This window comes from Oryzias melastigma, linkage group LG23, assembly GCF_002922805.2.
Source record: "Oryzias melastigma strain HK-1 linkage group LG23, ASM292280v2, whole genome shotgun sequence".
Taxonomy (NCBI): domain Eukaryota; kingdom Metazoa; phylum Chordata; class Actinopteri; order Beloniformes; family Adrianichthyidae; genus Oryzias; species Oryzias melastigma.
The window spans coordinates 14,318,149-14,334,980 of record NC_050534.1 but is presented as its reverse complement, the minus strand read 5'-3'; the positions used below and the strand labels follow the sequence as shown (position 1 = coordinate 14,334,980).

At 37.0% G+C, this 16,832-nt stretch overlaps 2 protein-coding genes across 4 annotated transcripts in view; both read right to left on the bottom strand.

The window, feature by feature from the left end:
- Positions 1-8,816, bottom strand: part of LOC112154516 (voltage-dependent calcium channel subunit alpha-2/delta-1) — a 135,042-nt gene extending 126,226 nt beyond the window's left edge. Inside the window, exons 1-2 of the mRNA XM_036210196.1 lie at positions 8,570-8,816; positions 8,393-8,444 (exon numbers count right to left, since the gene is read on the bottom strand). Coding sequence (XP_036066089.1) covers positions 8,393-8,444; positions 8,570-8,597 — 80 coding nt within the window. The 5' untranslated portion in view covers positions 8,598-8,816. The remainder of the gene's footprint in view (positions 1-8,392; positions 8,445-8,569) is intronic.
- Positions 8,817-8,921: 105 nt separating this feature from the next.
- The window catches only part of pcloa (piccolo presynaptic cytomatrix protein a), a 56,878-nt gene continuing 48,967 nt past the window's right edge, over positions 8,922-16,832 (bottom strand). For all 3 annotated transcript variants that reach the window (XM_024285491.2, XM_024285468.2, XM_024285474.2), the window contains 5 exons: positions 16,179-16,320; positions 15,155-15,216; positions 14,053-14,187; positions 12,333-12,478; positions 8,922-12,260 (listed from right to left, as the gene is read on the bottom strand). In XM_024285491.2, coding sequence (XP_024141259.1) covers positions 12,117-12,260; positions 12,333-12,478; positions 14,053-14,187; positions 15,155-15,216; positions 16,179-16,320 — 629 coding nt within the window. In that variant the 3' untranslated portion in view covers positions 8,922-12,116. The remainder of the gene's footprint in view (positions 12,261-12,332; positions 12,479-14,052; positions 14,188-15,154; positions 15,217-16,178; positions 16,321-16,832) is intronic.

Genomic DNA, 16,832 nt, shown 5'->3' with positions numbered 1-16,832 from the left:
ACTGCTTCTGTACAATTACTGGTCCAATTTTTTTTTTTTTTGTGAATTTGGGCTATATAAATAAAAGTGAATTGAAAATTGAATTGAATTGCAAACCATTATTGTATTATATGGCTTTAGGTTATATTATCATGGAAAACTATTCTCTTAGAGGAAAAAAAATGATACTTTCTTCTAATTTTCCTCACATCCAGTTTATGATGAGGCAAATATTAGACAAAAACTTAGCAGTTGTTCAAATAAGGGGTTATGAGATGACTTCTTTAGTATCCCTGACAAAGGGAACACACCACAACTTGAGTAAATCAAGTTCTCATGTGTATTTTTGACCATAACAGCCTTCCGTATCACATTCAGTCAAGCATCTAAAGAAAGCCCCAAAATTCATATTTATTAATAGATTGCTCTTATTATGGTTACCATAATGAGCTTCATTCTCAATGGCGGTGTCTCTGTGTATACAGAAGTGTTATAACTAATTCTGTTTGCTGGAAGCTTTAAATCAAACTGAATATGAAGTGACATTGCCATTCGATGCCAATCACTAAGGTAATATACCATAAGAGTGAACTTAAGCTTCTTCGAAATACCAGTTTCCTCAAAATCTCAGCAGTTAGAGCTAAATCCCAAAGAAGAACTCCTCGTTTGTCTATTTGGGCTCGTGCGAGCCGATAGATAAGTGCAGCCGCTAATGAGGGCTGCGGCGGGGACGCCAGACAAAGTGCTGCTCACTTGCAATTATATGAATCATACAAATAACACAATTGGTCAAATGGCTGTTTACGTGCCCTCACTCAGGTTTCGCTGTAAGTCATTAAAGTGGATCCTCTGGGACCTCTTGCAAGGCAAGGATGGAGTGGGGGGGTTGGTTGAAGGGGGTATTTACAGAGCAACAGTTATGAGGAGCTGTAGCTTAAAATAGACCCTCAACCATACAGGGAGATGCTAAATTTAAAGCCCCAACTCACCCAAAAGAAATAATAAATAAGGACGCAACAAGAAAAAAAAATCTAATGTATGAATTTAAAGAGAAGGCAAATGCAATTCTCTTCCAAAGGGGATTATGTAAGGATTTTATTAGGGATTAGTAATTTTATTGAAGCCTCTCAAAAAAGCTAATTCAGTTTGACTAAAGACATCCTGTTTTTACGAATGATCAGATTCCTAATGGTGTTCTTATGTGGGAGGCCATCGTTTGCAGCTGCTGCGTTCATGTTTCCTTTGTACTAACGGATGAATAGATCCTGTGATTTCATTTAGGTTTCACCCACATCCACAAACTCGTAGCTCACAGCATTTATTTTTGTGCATTTATCTGAACTAGGCCTACAGTATCTTAAAATAAATAAATAAATAAATAAATTAAATAAAGAAAAAAATTGAAAATTAAAAAAAAATTAAATAATTTTTATATATTTTTAATTTTTAATTTAATTTTATTTTATTTTATCTTGTTTTTTTATATATATTTTTTTAATTGCATTAATTAAAATTAAATTATTTGATTGTTGCATTTTATGAAGAAAAAAAACGTGTTTTTCTATACTTTTGTGCAGGCTGCACTAATGTCATGCTAAATACATGCATATAAATAAAAATTAGCTTTCCAGCATGTGTCAAATGTTGCATATTTTCAATTATTTACTGTAGTTTCATTTCCGTTTCCTCTAACCTGTTATTAAAAATATAGCTGGTGCAGGACACACCCCCACCACGACCAGAACCAGAGGTAAAATGATGTGTCTGTGTGGTGGAGTAGCGGTTCTGTCTGTGTGTGTGTCAGGCAGCAGGTGTGGCCCTCCATGTTCAGCCACGGACCCCACCCACCTGTCCGGGGAATAGCCTGACTGTTGTTGCTTGGCAACCCAGTGGCTGTCTTCGCTCTGATTTCTCACAAGACTCTGGTTTCCGAAACCAGGGAGAAAATAATATAAGCGTTTGTGTTTGCTCTAGAGGGGAGCATTGTGGGAAAGTATCAACAACTAAAGTGAAACTTGTATATGATTTTTTTTCTGCTTTATTATGGATTTATTTGTGACTATAAGTTCTGCAACTTATTGTCTGAAAAATATGGTATTTTTAAGTAGTTTCTTTGGACTTAATAAAATGAAGAATCAGTGAAATCCACCACATTAACATTTTCAAGTGGTCACATTTTGATGCACGGTTAAGGTCCCCTCTGCGTCACTTTTGGATGTTTTGGGTGTCCCTAACTCGTTGTTTTTTGACATGCTGGATGTTCCAATTAAATCAAGGCTCCCCAATCTCTGGGCCGTAAACCGGACCGTACCGGTACCCCAACCTTAACCCAGTACCAGACGTGGATTGGTTCCAATACTAGACATGGTTACGGACGCGGTTCCTGACGTGGCTAGGGTACCAGTACCGGCCATGTCCAGAGGTTCAATCCATGTTCGGTACAGTGTCCAACAAAACAATCGGACCCCTGATTTAATCGGAACAGCCAGGAAATCAATAAATTATGAGTTGGGGACACCCAAAACGTCAAAAAGAGGGGGCCTTAACCAAACGCCAATATGTGACGACTTGGGAATGAGAATGTGTAGCCAAATCTAACTCTTATATCTGAAGATTTCAATTGTTCCTTAAACATAAAGACAATTGTTTTTCCACTTTCAAAGAGAAACTTTCTCAAAAGTCCTGTGATGCATATCATACACACAAACACAGAGTCCACTTTTCTTTTTGCCTCCATCCACCCTTCCTTCCCCTACAGGCAGTCATTTCTCTTCTTAATTCAGCAAGGTGAATGAGTAACCGTGGCAACAAATGATTCCAAGTTTAAATTTTAATCACCATCACCTACGCACAGTGTCTTCTTGGCAAAGATGAAGGGACATGTGTTACGTCTCCACATAGGCCGACACAGATGTAGCATTCATTGATCATTCTCAATGTGAAGGAGGAATGACGGGGGGTAAAAAACGCAAACCAGAAATTAGAATAGAAACAAAAAAGTAAAAGTTAAGCAACTTTAGACAAGAACATATATTCTTAGAAGTGTTATCACATCTAGTCAATCAGAGTGATCTTTTTTCATACTAAATGAAGCAGAGAGCAGGAAAGATCCTTAAAAGAACAGATGGATCATATAACTATTAATGGGATTAAGGAGAGGTGAGACACTTATAGGATCAGCTTCTTAATTGTATGCTTTTTCCATTACTAGAACCGTTTGGACCCAGTAGTGGTATATTACAGGAGTCCTGATGGCTGTCCTGTCCTTGCCACAGGAGCAACGAAGGAAGAAACTCATTTGTACTGCACCAAATGTTTGACCATCAAAGCACTTGAGTAGAATGGAACTTATTGCTTTAGTTTGGAGTCTATGACCCTTGTGCTATCCTAGGTATGGTGACGTTAGGAGAGGGGTCATCTGGACCTCACAAGACAGCGCACTGGACTTCTTTTTCAAGGATTTTTGATTGTCACTGGTGTCTATGGCAGACATGAATCCTGTCCACATTTGTGATGGGAGAGATACCACGTCAATGTAAGGGTAGGGTCATCTGGACCCCATAGGAAAGAAAATTGGCTGTCTTGTGTCTCAGTCCTTTGATAGGACTCCGTTCTTTTACTTACTGATCACTCGTCAACTCTTCCCATTGAAGAGTAACAGCCTGAAATACTCCAATTACTATGATCATCCCTTTCCTTCATCTTCTGCATGTTTCCTAATCGGCCTTTGATAGTTCTTCAGGTTTTTATGGTCTCTAGTCTTCTCTTGGGATTGCTACATCTATCACAGTCGTTTGTCCATCCCTTTGTTTAGCCATCATATCGTGTGAAGGAAACATGATCTTGCCATGTTCATAGACTTTGGGACCTCCAACCATATCGTGACTGGTATGCTTCTTTACACTTTGCCACTGTACCAGAACATCCTACACTCCACTATTATGTACTGTCTTGTCTCAAGGGCATCTTTGCTCAACTTGCGTGGTGAAGTACATTTCAGCCTCCATTGATCTTGTGCTTAGGGCTGGTTCCTAATCAATGCTTCTGTGCTCTTAAGACAACCTTAAGGGCTAGTTATGACTCCTCTAATAAAATCGTTCAAAAAGGACTGATTTATAACTTTCGTGGCAATCACTACAACCAGGTGATTTCTTATACGTGCTATCCTAGGTATGTTGAAGTTAGGAGTGGGGTCATATGGACCCCACTAGACGTTTTTTTCTTATTATTATTTAATAATACTACAAATATTACAAATCAGTCAAGCTAGCTAAATGATCACAGATTCAGACTTCCGGGATCAATAACTTTTAAAAATGCTTTAAATTGACAGCAGGTGTCTCTTTTGGTTTGTCCTAACACAAACAACAATGTCTAAAGGCATTTCAACAGAAAAGGACAGAGTTGTTTTTTTTTTTAATGTAAATCTCTTAACGCTGCTGACAGACAGACAGATAAACAGCAGTTGCTAACTGCTACATGCTATTTATTTAACTCCTTAGGACCTGAGCTGTCCTTTGATATGCCTGTTTTATTTATCTGACAGAGAAATAGCAGTTAAGAAAATTAACTACTGTGGTAATAAAACCAAAAATGTAAGAACTTAAAAAGAAGCACATCCAAAAAAAAAAACCAAAAAAAAAAACGAATAAATGAAAATTAACAATGAGATGAGCTAGTCATGAACTCTCATCAAATTTTATGCTAAAACAAAGTCATAATTTATTTTTAAGAATTTTAAATGAGGACAGTAATCACATTTGGTTGAAAATGTTTAATAGCTCTAAAGATGTTAAAGATAAAGTCACTAAACTTTCTCACACGACTAATTATCACTTGTATAACAAGAAAATTTTATTTTTTTTCCTAGTTTATATTTTCTGTATTTTTACTTGTTTATTAAATCTACTTCATAGAAGTGTTCTATTGAAGTTTTTAATGATAAAAGAAAGTTAATGAAATATAAATAAGGGACAACACTAATCTGTTTCTTCAATTTATTAATGTTTCAAATGTCTTATAAAACTATCAGATCGGGACTTGGTATCGGCAGATACAGAAAATCAAATGACTCGGAATCGGATCGGGCCCAAAAAAAACTGATCGGGACATCCCTAATTGAAATCTTAAAAAAAAACTAAAATTTAAGTATTGGTTTGTAGAACTAAAAACACAAACAAAGCAGAAAATAATAGAAATGCTTCTTTTTCTGACTAACATTTTGTAAAAACAGTTATTTTATAAATTAACCATTTTTTATATTCAGTTCATGACATTTGTAGGTCATCACAGAATAAAAGAAAATAAATCTGTTTTCTTGCTGCACTGTCATCTTCTGGCAGATGCTCAACACAGTTACACCTTGTTGACTCAGAGACAGAGAGTGAACGTGAAAGAGTGTGATATGATGTCTCGCTAAGGACTGTGGCAGCTTTGGCTCCCTCTGTGCGCTGACTGATCACATTACTCTGAGAAAAAGTTATTTTGTCAGGAGGGGAAGTTGAGGCACAGACGGGAACAGGCACAGGGAGACACAAGCATCCAGAGACAGGAACCTATCTTCAGGGGTGATCTTATGTTATTTCATGTGAAAGGCCTCAGCTGTCGAGTTCCTTCATGCACAGATACCGTATGTAGGTTACATTACAGTATAAATAAAGGCTGATTCATTTTGTGATAAAATTAGATTAAAGCGATGAGCTCACTAGAAAAAAAGACAAAATCCTGACCACCTTTATCCATCTTTGTCATGGGAGGGATCACACATCAATATAAAGGTGGGGTCATCTGGACCCCATAAGATGGCATAAGGGTTAAACCAGGAAGTTGGAGGCTGACTCCACCCACTGTCGAAATGTGAAAATCTACTCAGAGGGGCGGGGCTTAGGGGCAGGACTGTTATCATTACTGTAGTTGCAGATCATAATGTCAGACTTCTGAAACTTAATCACAAAATTCAGCTGTAATACCTCGATTCAGCCTGTAGGGGGAAGCACACAGATGTTTTAGACTATATTTTCAAGAATTAAACAGTTTTATTTCAATTTGTCCAAAATTTGGCTATGACCAACAGACACCACTTTTAAAGCCCCATTTATAGATGTCAACAGCCAAAAAAAGTTAATTTGGGGTTTGGTTACCCTTTAAGAACCCCTCCGTGTCAAACATTTACGTTTTGGGTGTCCCCAACTTGTCCTTCTTTGACATGGTGTCTGTTCCCATTAAATCACAGGTCCCCGACCTCCAGGCCACGAACCGGAACCAGTCTAGTACAGGTACCCTTACCCAGTAGTGCTTCGTGTTCGGTACCGCATCTAGTAGGGTACTGGTACCGGGTTTGGGTACCAGTACTGGACGCTTCCCGAGAACCAGTACCGTGTCCTGAAGGTTGCAGACCCTTGATTTTACAAACATTCACCACATCAAAAAAAGGACGACTTGTGGACACCCAAAACGTCCATTTATGACCCGGATGGATCCTTAACCAAACATCAGTATGTGACGAGTTCATTAAAATTTCATTAAACTCTGAAATTATGCTGTAGAAACCATGACAACCAAATTGAAAGTGAATTCTCAAAGCTTTTGTGATCATTTTTCTGTGAAAAGTTCATGGAGTTCCAACCTCTGTCCAGCCTCAGACAAGACGATGCATTCAGGGACATTGCGTGATCCGGCTCCCCTGGATCTCTGTCGTTTTGATCAGCCTCACTGCTCGGTGACTCACAGGAGGCTGGCTCGTTTTGAGGCCCCCTCGTTTGATGCGGGCGGTCACTTTGATGGCAAACGAGGGGAACAAACACATCTTTAGAGTTAAAAGATCTGAAGGATCCATCGCAAAATGAGAGGCAGGAAGCAGGACAGGAGTTACAGAGAGGCAGACCGAAGCACAGGGAGCAGGAACATGAGGGATCTGGCTGCATCCTTTGATCACATTGTATGCAAGAGACAAGGGGTTTAGCTTTTCATCACACTTGTTCTTAAATATCAAATTAATTGACATAGACAAACGTTCACTCTGAGAGTTATTCAAATAAATAGGGAGTTTCTTGCTTCAGATATGTCAAAAAATCTAGTCAGCAAACAGTTTGACGTTCTTTAGTACAATACCTCAGGGATAACAGGTCTGACACTCGATCCTATGATGTACAGACTAAAATATTCAGTTTGAGCTTTCAAGTCTTCTGGTCCTATAACTCGGATTAATAGTTCAAAAATGGTTGGAATAGATGTAGGAAAACCTACAAGTTGGTGATTAATGGACAATTTTTTAATATTTAGCTTTAATTAGATGTTTTTGCACAGATCATGCTGAGTGGGAGAAGAAAAAAGTACCTGGTTTCAGTTTTGAAACTATGTTAACATCAATCCCTAGCTTTGAAGAAAAAAAAAAGTAATTAAAAAATGTCAATTTTTCCTAGAAAGCTCAGATTTATTCCCTTTAGGCCGAGATCACCTAGTTGACTGGCAGCTGTTCCATTTAATGCAAAATGTAGTTTCATTTATTGAAATACAAAACTTTAGAACATATTGTATTATTTTAACCATTTTTCATTACTACACAGTGGTGTAGCGGTTAGCAGTTTTGCCTCAAAGCTAGAGGGTCCCCGGTTCAAGTCCTGGCTGGGGCCAACAGGGGACATTTCTGTGTGGAGTCTGCATGCTCTCCCCGTACATGCGTGGGTTTTCTTCCTCCCACCATCCAATAACATGCTTTGTAGGTTAATCAGATTCTCTAAATTTTCCCTGGGTGTGTGATTGAGGCCTTACAGTGTACCCAATTGGCCCATCAGTACCCGGGACTCAATAAGGGACAAAACAGTTAAGAAGAAGAAAAAAATTTTGTTTTTTACCAGTGTTTTAGAATTTTATTAGGCTATAATCTGGCATATTTACATTTGTTTTAATGTTCATTAATATGCATTGTCTCTTTCTCAATAAAGTTGTTGGAAACAAACTTGAAATTCCTGTTTTGGGGACACAACCAAATTTGACGAAACCTCAATTTCATTTCAAAATGCTTCTTTGGATTTTGCACTTTTATTTAATTTGTCTTTATTTAAAGCATTCAAAACGACATGAACCTGTTAAAAGTGAAAGACTTGCATTCAAAAAGACTGCATTGATGTGACCCAAGCGGGAATAAAAAAATATTTAAAAAAAAATAAAAAAATAAACGCACATAATTCCTCAGATTCAAGCTTCTAAATGTGCTATTTTTTAATATTATGCCAACTTTTTCAATTGAACTAGATTTATGACTACCTCCTTATGGTAAACACGTCAATAGCTTTTTTAGTTTGTAAAACCAAATGTCACATCCAGCTCCTTTCAAACTGTTTCAGTTAAATTAAACATATTTGACATATTCACAAATACGGAATATTGTAAAGGCAAGTTTAAACACGCTGACCTGATCATTAGTGGAGAGTTCTGATGACAGGAGAGCAGAAAACAATCTGTTTCTGAAAAAAAAAAATCACTTGTGATTGAAACTCATACAATTTGTTGTATTTTAAGCTAAAAGGGAAAAAAAACTGAAACTAGTAATCAGCATTTGGCATCTCGTCACTTAAAAAGCAGCAATAACCTGTCACTTTCTGCTTGCAGATCCTCATTTCATCTATTTTAGCTGTCAACTTTTACAAATTCACCATGGACCATTGGAATAAAAGACAAAAAAACCTGCAGAGGCACCTGGTGTTGATTAAAATCTGGAGCCAAGCTGTCAGCAAAGGCCATCTGCACCCTCCCACACATCATGAGGAGCCGACTAACCAGCAGAAATAAGTGAAAACACCTGTGTCAAAGGATGTTGCCACAAATACCTCTTAAAAAGGCGGTACGGTGCCACCATCTGGCTGCTTTTGGTACTTCAGCTTTTGGGAGGACAGCAATAAAACTTCAATCCCACAGAAGTGTCAAAGAAAAGGCGAAACGTCTTTACTTTATACTGATATTTAATATTTAGACATGGGCCAACAGCCATTTTTACAGCACATTTTTGCATAATTCATCAATACCTCCTTGTATACAATCACAAAAACCATGACAATAAATCAATTTTTCTGTTTACTTTACAAGTGGAAAACCAGACAGGTTTTACGAGCATATTCTTTGTACAGTCAGCATACATCATCAGTAGTTATAGCTTTGCTTTAAATACCACCCCGCCCCCTTTCCCCATCTATGATATTTTTACTCTAAAACTTTCTCTAGTTCCTTCTCGGCTTATTTTATTTTTCTGCAATAATATCTGGACACAAAAATAGTATGAACCACCAACAAAACATGCAACATCCAGTGTGAGCACGAGTAAATTCTCTTGTTCCGAGGAGCGTTCGGCTCCGGTTTGGTGTAAAGGGTCGGGCAAATTTTGAGACGGACTTCCTTTTGGTCCATCTGCTGTACAGCAATCAAGAGGAAAATCAGTCTCCTCTTGTGATTCATCCAACACATTTTGATTAATATTAATATGTTTTTATGTCTGCTAAAAGACCTATTGCTCCCCCAAATCCCAGTTTTTAAAAAAAGCCCATGTATTTACAAACTTGAAAACAGATTGGTGGCATCAGTGTGTGTTTTTGTGTGTTACGACACATTTTTAGACAGCACTTTAATGAAGACGTAGAGAAAATGTGGACACACACACATATGAGCACAGGTGTACAAACGTAACTAAAACCCAACAGAAACACTCAGAATTACTATCATTTCAGTTCGAATCTTATTCGATTTCAGTGTCATTAAAGTGGGGAGTGTGCACAACTACTTTTTTTTTACTTTGATGTAATATTTTTGTGTGTTCAAACACAAAAAACATGAAATGTTTGAGTTTCAAGCCATTTAAATGTTGTAAACAACCAATAAATGTGTATAAAAAGAAAGCTGTACACGTGTACTGTAAACAAATATGATACAACACATGAAATAGTCTGGCAGGCTTAAACAATAAAAAATAATGTTAAAACTAGGGGCGGAGCTTGAACATTTCATATGGGGGAGGGGTATAAAAATATAGTTTCATAATTATTATTGTTTTTATATAATTTAAAAATACAGTGTTCCCCCCTCTTTTTTTGCGGAGGTTATGGAGGAATCCGCGGATCCGCGGAATCCGCGAAATCCGCGAATCTGCGAATATGGAGAACCTCCCTCCCCCGCGTCTAAAGGATGTCAGTTACTGATCTATACTCAGCAAAAACACTTCTAATTATGCTTTGTAAAACATTTATTAAAGAAAATTGAAGTATGGCTTAAAATAGAATTAGTTTTTTTTTTTAATTCAGAACAAAATACTGTACCACAGTGTAGTTTATGACATAGATATGTGTCAGTCTGTCCCTTAAAATCAGGAGTTCCTCCTAAATCAAATAATAAACACCTGCTGCGGAGGGAAATTATTCTCTGCGGTTAACTTCTTCAATATATCCACAGTTTTTATTTGTTATTTTTAGCCACCTCTGAGTCCGCTGATGCCATTTCTCTATGCAGGGCCATGGAGATGGAAGCAACGCTTCTTCCGCGCTCCAGAGAGGGGTTTGGGGGTTTGCTGCGCGGAGATACACCTCCACAGCGCAGCACCTCCTTCAGAAGCAAAAATTTCACTTGAGTTGTCCGAGTTTTTCTAACAGACCAAAGAGCGAAAAAAAAAAAAGGCGAATGAACAGGAGAACACTGTATTTTTTAAGTTATTTTTGTAGTTCTTAAAGAAGCTTTTTTTGATAATTTCTTAATATTTTTTGAAAATGATACTAATCTTGACAAGTGCGAGGCAAAGCTTTTTGCTGCCCCTCCCCCGTAGCTCCGCCCCTAGTTCAAACCTTTTAGTGGAGGACACAAAAACAAACTCGATGTTTCCCTTCACATTCCCTGGTTGAGTCAAGATTCAGTTTGTACCTCTGAGCAGTGGAGGTTGCATAGAAACCACTCAAATGTTTTGAGTACGACAATTTATCGTTTGAATTGAAACTATCGAACGAACCAGCAGCACTGTCTCTTGACTCCTCCCCCAAAAAAACGCCCCTTTTCTGAAGATACACGAGATTTCAAAGACAAAGAAAATAAACAGTTGTGTAACAGCAGTTTTGTATCTACAGGTGACGATGCGCGGTTTCCTCGCGGATGGCACATTTTGTCTTGTTCGCTGCCACACCTAGACGTTGCCGTGGTTTCACCTCCCAACCCCCCTCTCCCTCCATCCCCCAAAGCTGAACAAAAGTCTCCACTTTGAGCGGTTTTTACATTCTAAGCGGGAAAAAAGTGCAAAAAATACCACAGTAGCGCGCGTTGTTCAGTCGTTAAGTGAGGCTGCATCTCACCAAAGACAAGAGTGGAAATCTCACATGCTCTCACATTCTACGGGGGGCGCCATGAAAGGAAGAAAACTTCTATGCCACAATCATCAAGACTCGATTGTCTGTGATAAAGATATCTATTTATACTCTATCTATGACACTTCACTATTTACAAAGTGAACCACGAAGGTCTTTTATTGTGCAGAGCAGATATGTGCACAAAGTATCGTATAATATCCAATTTAAAATTTCTCTCCTCTTTATTGATTTCATCAAATAGTATTTCTTATTAGGTAAATCAAAATATTTCTAAAGAAAGCTGATAAAATCAAAAGATATTTTTCACTTTTAAACTGGAATGCTAGGTAGTGTATTAGAAAATATGCTTCCTTTAAGGGATTTTTTTTTCAAAGGGTTTAAGTAGGTGAACAGAAAAGAAACAATACATATATTATAATACAAAAATAAATAGAAAGTCTCTATGGCAGAAGCCGACACATCCTCAAAAATGCTTTGTAAATCAAGAGTTCTGCAGTGACGAAATCATTATCAGCTGAGCTAATGGGTTAGAAAGTACGAGTGTTCCCTGTATCTTTTGGAATGACAGTTCCTTCTGTGTGTGAGTGTGAAGTGTGTGTGAGTTAAAGCGTGTAATACCTGGTTGATTTTGATCCTCTGACCTCAGCACTTGTGTTCTCATGAGGCCTGCCTCCTGTAAACATGAGTCCTTGGAATCACTCTAGACTTCCTGAAAGGCTGAAAAATAAGCCCAAACGTCCAGTTCCCGAATCCCGCCCGATTCCTGTCCGTTCAAATCCCTGCATCACCCTCGCTCCCTCTCTAGGAGTGGATCTGGGCGGTGCTGGCGAGCAGCTTGTGCCAGCTCACCACGCGCTTGCGTAGGTCGATTTTATCCAGCCACACGTAGGCCTCTCCGATGAGAGTCTTCTTGACAAACTTGCCGCCGTTTGACACCAAGAAGAGCTAACAAGAAAAAGGAGATGATTGGAACGGCAGCGAACTTCAACAAAACCTTCCAAGCGGGTGTGGAAGTACCTGCAGCGAGTGTCCGGTCGGGTTCATACAGAAGCGGAACGTTTCGTTGAAGGATGGCTCCCGGTCGTGACGACACACCCTGGTCTTCTTCTTGATGATCCTCTTCTGGGTGGCGATGTTCACCACATACAGCTTCACGTAGAGATCTAAAGGCACAAATGAAAGAGGAAAAATAAGCTTAAAACCGACAGTTTAGATCAGAGGTCGGCAACCGGATCAAAACCTAGAAGGAGCCGCATGGTCTTACTTTAGCATTTAGGGAATTTGGATTTGGAATCATGGCCATCTTTTTTTTTTTAATAAATATGAATTATGTCTATTTTTTAGCACAAACAAAAGCAAAAATATATTAAAAAACTAGCATTTCTCAAAATGGGATTTTTTTTTAAACGTTTTTACCTTTCATCTTTAGTACAGGCTAAATTAGTGAAAAAGCTAGCTTGTTGCCTAATTACAAGCTGAACTCCAAATTAGCATAAAATTCCTCGGTAAATTGAATCAGCCAAAAATATTAGCATAATGCTAAAATAAAAACTAAACTCTAAATTAACCTAAAAACTCAAGTAGATAACAAATTAGCCAAAATGTTAGCATGACAAGTTAGCCAAAATGTTAGCATGACATATTAGCCAAAAATGTTAGCAAATTGCTAAAATAAAAGCTAAACTCTAAATTAGCCTAATAACTCAAGTAGATAACAATTAGCCAAAATGTTAGCATGAAAAATTGCTAAAATGTTAGCAAATTGCTAAAATAAAAGCTTAACTCCAAATTAGCATAAAACATTTCATCAGAGGCCAAATTAGCCATAAAAAAAAGCTAGCTTGTTGCTCAATTACTATCTGAACTCCTAAAAGGCCTATTATTTCTTAGTAAACTAAATTACTCAAAAAGTCAGCTTGGTTCCAAAATAGAAGCTAAATTCTAAATTATCCCCAAAAAACTTCAGTAGATAACAAATTAGTCAAAAACATCTGCATGTTGCTAAATTATTAGCTATACCTCAAATTAGCATAAAACTCCTCAGTAAACTAAATTAGCCAAAAATGTTGGTCTGTTGCTAAAATAGAAGCTAAACTCTAAATTAGCCTAAAAACCCCAGTAGATAACGAATTAACCAAAAATGTTAGCATGTTGCTAAAATAATAGCTTATCTCCAAATTTTTGAGATTGTGTTTTTTTAAATGGAAGCTATACAGTTAAAGCACATGTAAAGGAAATAAAACATATCTTTAAAGAGATGTAGGTCTCTGTGAGCACAGGCAGCATAATCCTCCCAGATTACTGTCAGAAGACACAAACCAGGTGCTGCACAGAAACTTTTTTGATTGTTTGTGGAAATAAAACTTTAACTGTGGGTCCCATCTGGAAGTAAATGCAAATTAGACAGCTTGAGCGTTAGCACGTACATTTCAAATCACAAGGCAAGGCGCTATTGGGCCGCAATCTGTCATTTTTTGGGAGCGTTTCTGTGCACCATTTTGAGATTTAAACCGTATAACCGTCGATACATGATAGTATTTTATGCGAGTGGTTTTTGCAGGCATTTTGATAAGTCCCAGTGGTGGTTTTAGTCCTGCAAAAGTACAGTTTGCTCTATTTTATGGTAGAAAATTTCACAAAACAATTGGCAGAGACATATAATGACAACACGTGAAATTCTAAAACATGGATGTGAGATAAGTATTTTTTGTGTGTGTGTTTTTAGTTTTATATTTACCAGGCAGGTGGTCTGGAGTCTTAAACTTGTAGGTGATGTTACGGCATTGAAGGATCTCGAGGATCAGGTGCTCCCCCTCTGTCTTCATCTCCTTTTTCAGGGCAATCTTGATCTCCCCCATTACCTGAGTTTTACCTAAAAATAAAACAAAAGCTTGAGCAAAAATAAAGAAAATTTGGGGTAATTTACTGTAATTAATGTCATCAGTTCTATAAAATGCACCATCTGATCTATGGGATTTGTTGCCCTCTAGTGGAAATTAGCAGTACTGTCATGGAAACGTCCTTCATCGCCATTTATTTGTTTCAAATGAATAAGTTATGACGCCTTGGCCTCTAGTTGCCCTAGCAACAAAGAGGACACGACAGCTGGGAGAGCTGGGTCAACGTATGCTGGCAAGCAACAAATTTGGTTCATGTCTATTTTTGTGCGTGGATTAAAATAATTAATTTTGAGGGGATACAAGCTACAAAAATAGGTTTGCCATTTAAAAAAAAAATCATAGATACACATTTATACAATAAAAATATTGATTTCTTGTTTTATTTCAAGCAATTTCAGCAACAAAAACAAAGAAAAAACAGAATAAGAAAAAAATAATCAAAGATATTAATTCATAAATTGATTAGAAGATATATAAAAAAAAAACATTGAATATGTCTTTTTGACATTATTATTTTTATTAATCATAAATAGACCTGTTATATTTTACTTCACTTTTCATTACATATATAATTCAGTACCTAGAGTTATTAATACATTTTTCAGTCTACTGAGAGACCAAAATAACAAAAATGTTTCACAATAAAAAGTAGGAAAATAGCTACATTACAATAGCTGGGTAAATTACACTCCAGTCTGAGGCTCAAAACAACATTTTGTACATTTGTTTCAGGCAAGAATTAAGATTCTCAAAGTCATATAGAAATGTTAAAAATAGACATATGAAAATGAAAAATAATCAGTGTGAGCTTGGTGACCTACTTAAAAAAAATTGATTTAGGTCAGAGTCAAAGTTAAACATAATGCAGCGTGTTCACTATGTTCATAAATGAATCGGCTTCGAAATGAACACAAACATCTCAGCAGATGTTTGACTAACCTTCAATGTCACTGTGTACTGTTGATGAGGACATCACATCTGTTCCATTTGGGATTTTTCCTCTAAAAAGACAGAAAAAAAAGTTTATTCAAAAAGGAACTGGAGCATTTCAAATCTGCATTTATTTTTTTATTTTTTTTACTGTAATCAAACCCTAATACTACAAAGTCTATTTTTGAACTTTCTTTATTACCAACCAATAAAACCTTCTTAATTTACTTAACCCTAAAAATACAGTCAAATGATAAAGTGGCATCAAAAAAAAAAAAAAAAACAAAATAAAAAATGAAAAAAAAAAAACTAGTTCAAATAAATTAGCCTTATCTAACCACTTTAATATTAAAAACACGCTTTTCTAACAAGTCATTAGATTGATCCAAATTTTCATATAATTTGGGCCATGATTTCAGCCCTGTAGTGCATTTTCCTTCCACTGGGGGCTTTTCCTGCTCATTTCAAAATGGCTGCTCCCATAAAGACTTTTGGCGGGAAAACTTTTAGCTAATTTTCTGAACTTTAAAGTGAGAATAACACATTTATTGCTATTTATTTTTATAAATGACTAGTTGCTGTATTGAAAAATACAAAATTTTTTGATAATTAACTATTTTTTAAACAGTTCCCATGTTAAAAATATATGTATCAAATTTAAGACAGTGGGTAACTAAGGTGCTTTCTTTATATGTGAATATTTTTGCATCCTTAACTAAAATTGTTTGAGCAAAATCTCATTAAATAACCCAAATTATATAATTGTTGCTATAAATATCCCATAAAAATATATATTTTTGTGGATTTCTTGAAAGAATAATACAAAATATAAAATAAAAAATTGTAAATTATTTGATGAAACCTGTTTTTCCACAATTTTTAGGGCAAGTTTAAAGACCTGTAAAGTTTCCTTGATTTTATATTGATTTTAAAGCATTTATTTATGCATTTCATAATTTTTTTGTGCTTTAAATTAGACAAATTTGATGAAAAGTACTAAAATAATAAAGTTGACAAAGAGACTGCGACTCACAGTCGGGGCACGTGGAAGATGGCGCTGTCCACCTCGTTTGCCTCTTCCTCTTCATCCAGTAGACTGTAGGCGCTTCCACTCAGCCCGCTGTCCAGCGAGGCCGCCGTCACCGGGGCGTCCCCGGACCTGTAGCTGGAGCGCACTGCACACACAACCAACACCCAAAACAGAGAGGAGGGGGAAAGTTTGGCCTCTGCCGAGCGCTTTCATTTAAAAAATAATAATAAAATAAAAAGCTTGGCAATGAATCACACACAAACTGGCACAAAGACAGAAACACGTCACATGTTGATGCAGAGGCAGAAAAAACATCGTTAGTGATCGGAATGATTTTACAATTGTGCTACCTCAAGATAAACTTAGTTTTAAAAGTAAAAAAATGGTGCAAAAATGTTGCTTTTTATTATTTTTTTAAATGAGGCTGCATGAATGATGTGAGATGTGTGGATGTGAAGCCGAACAGGATCCACGCCGACACGGCTTTCTGTCTCCACACTCGCCGGCTGCTCTTAAAGTTTCAGTGGGCGGAGTCAGGACTGGTTTCTTAATGTTTGTGAGAGAGGTGGTTTTACTGCAGGTGTGCGTTAGTATCAATGCATCATTTCTTTCGTTCACTCTCTCCATCTCACACGACAGAGGGGTGGGGGTGTTTGG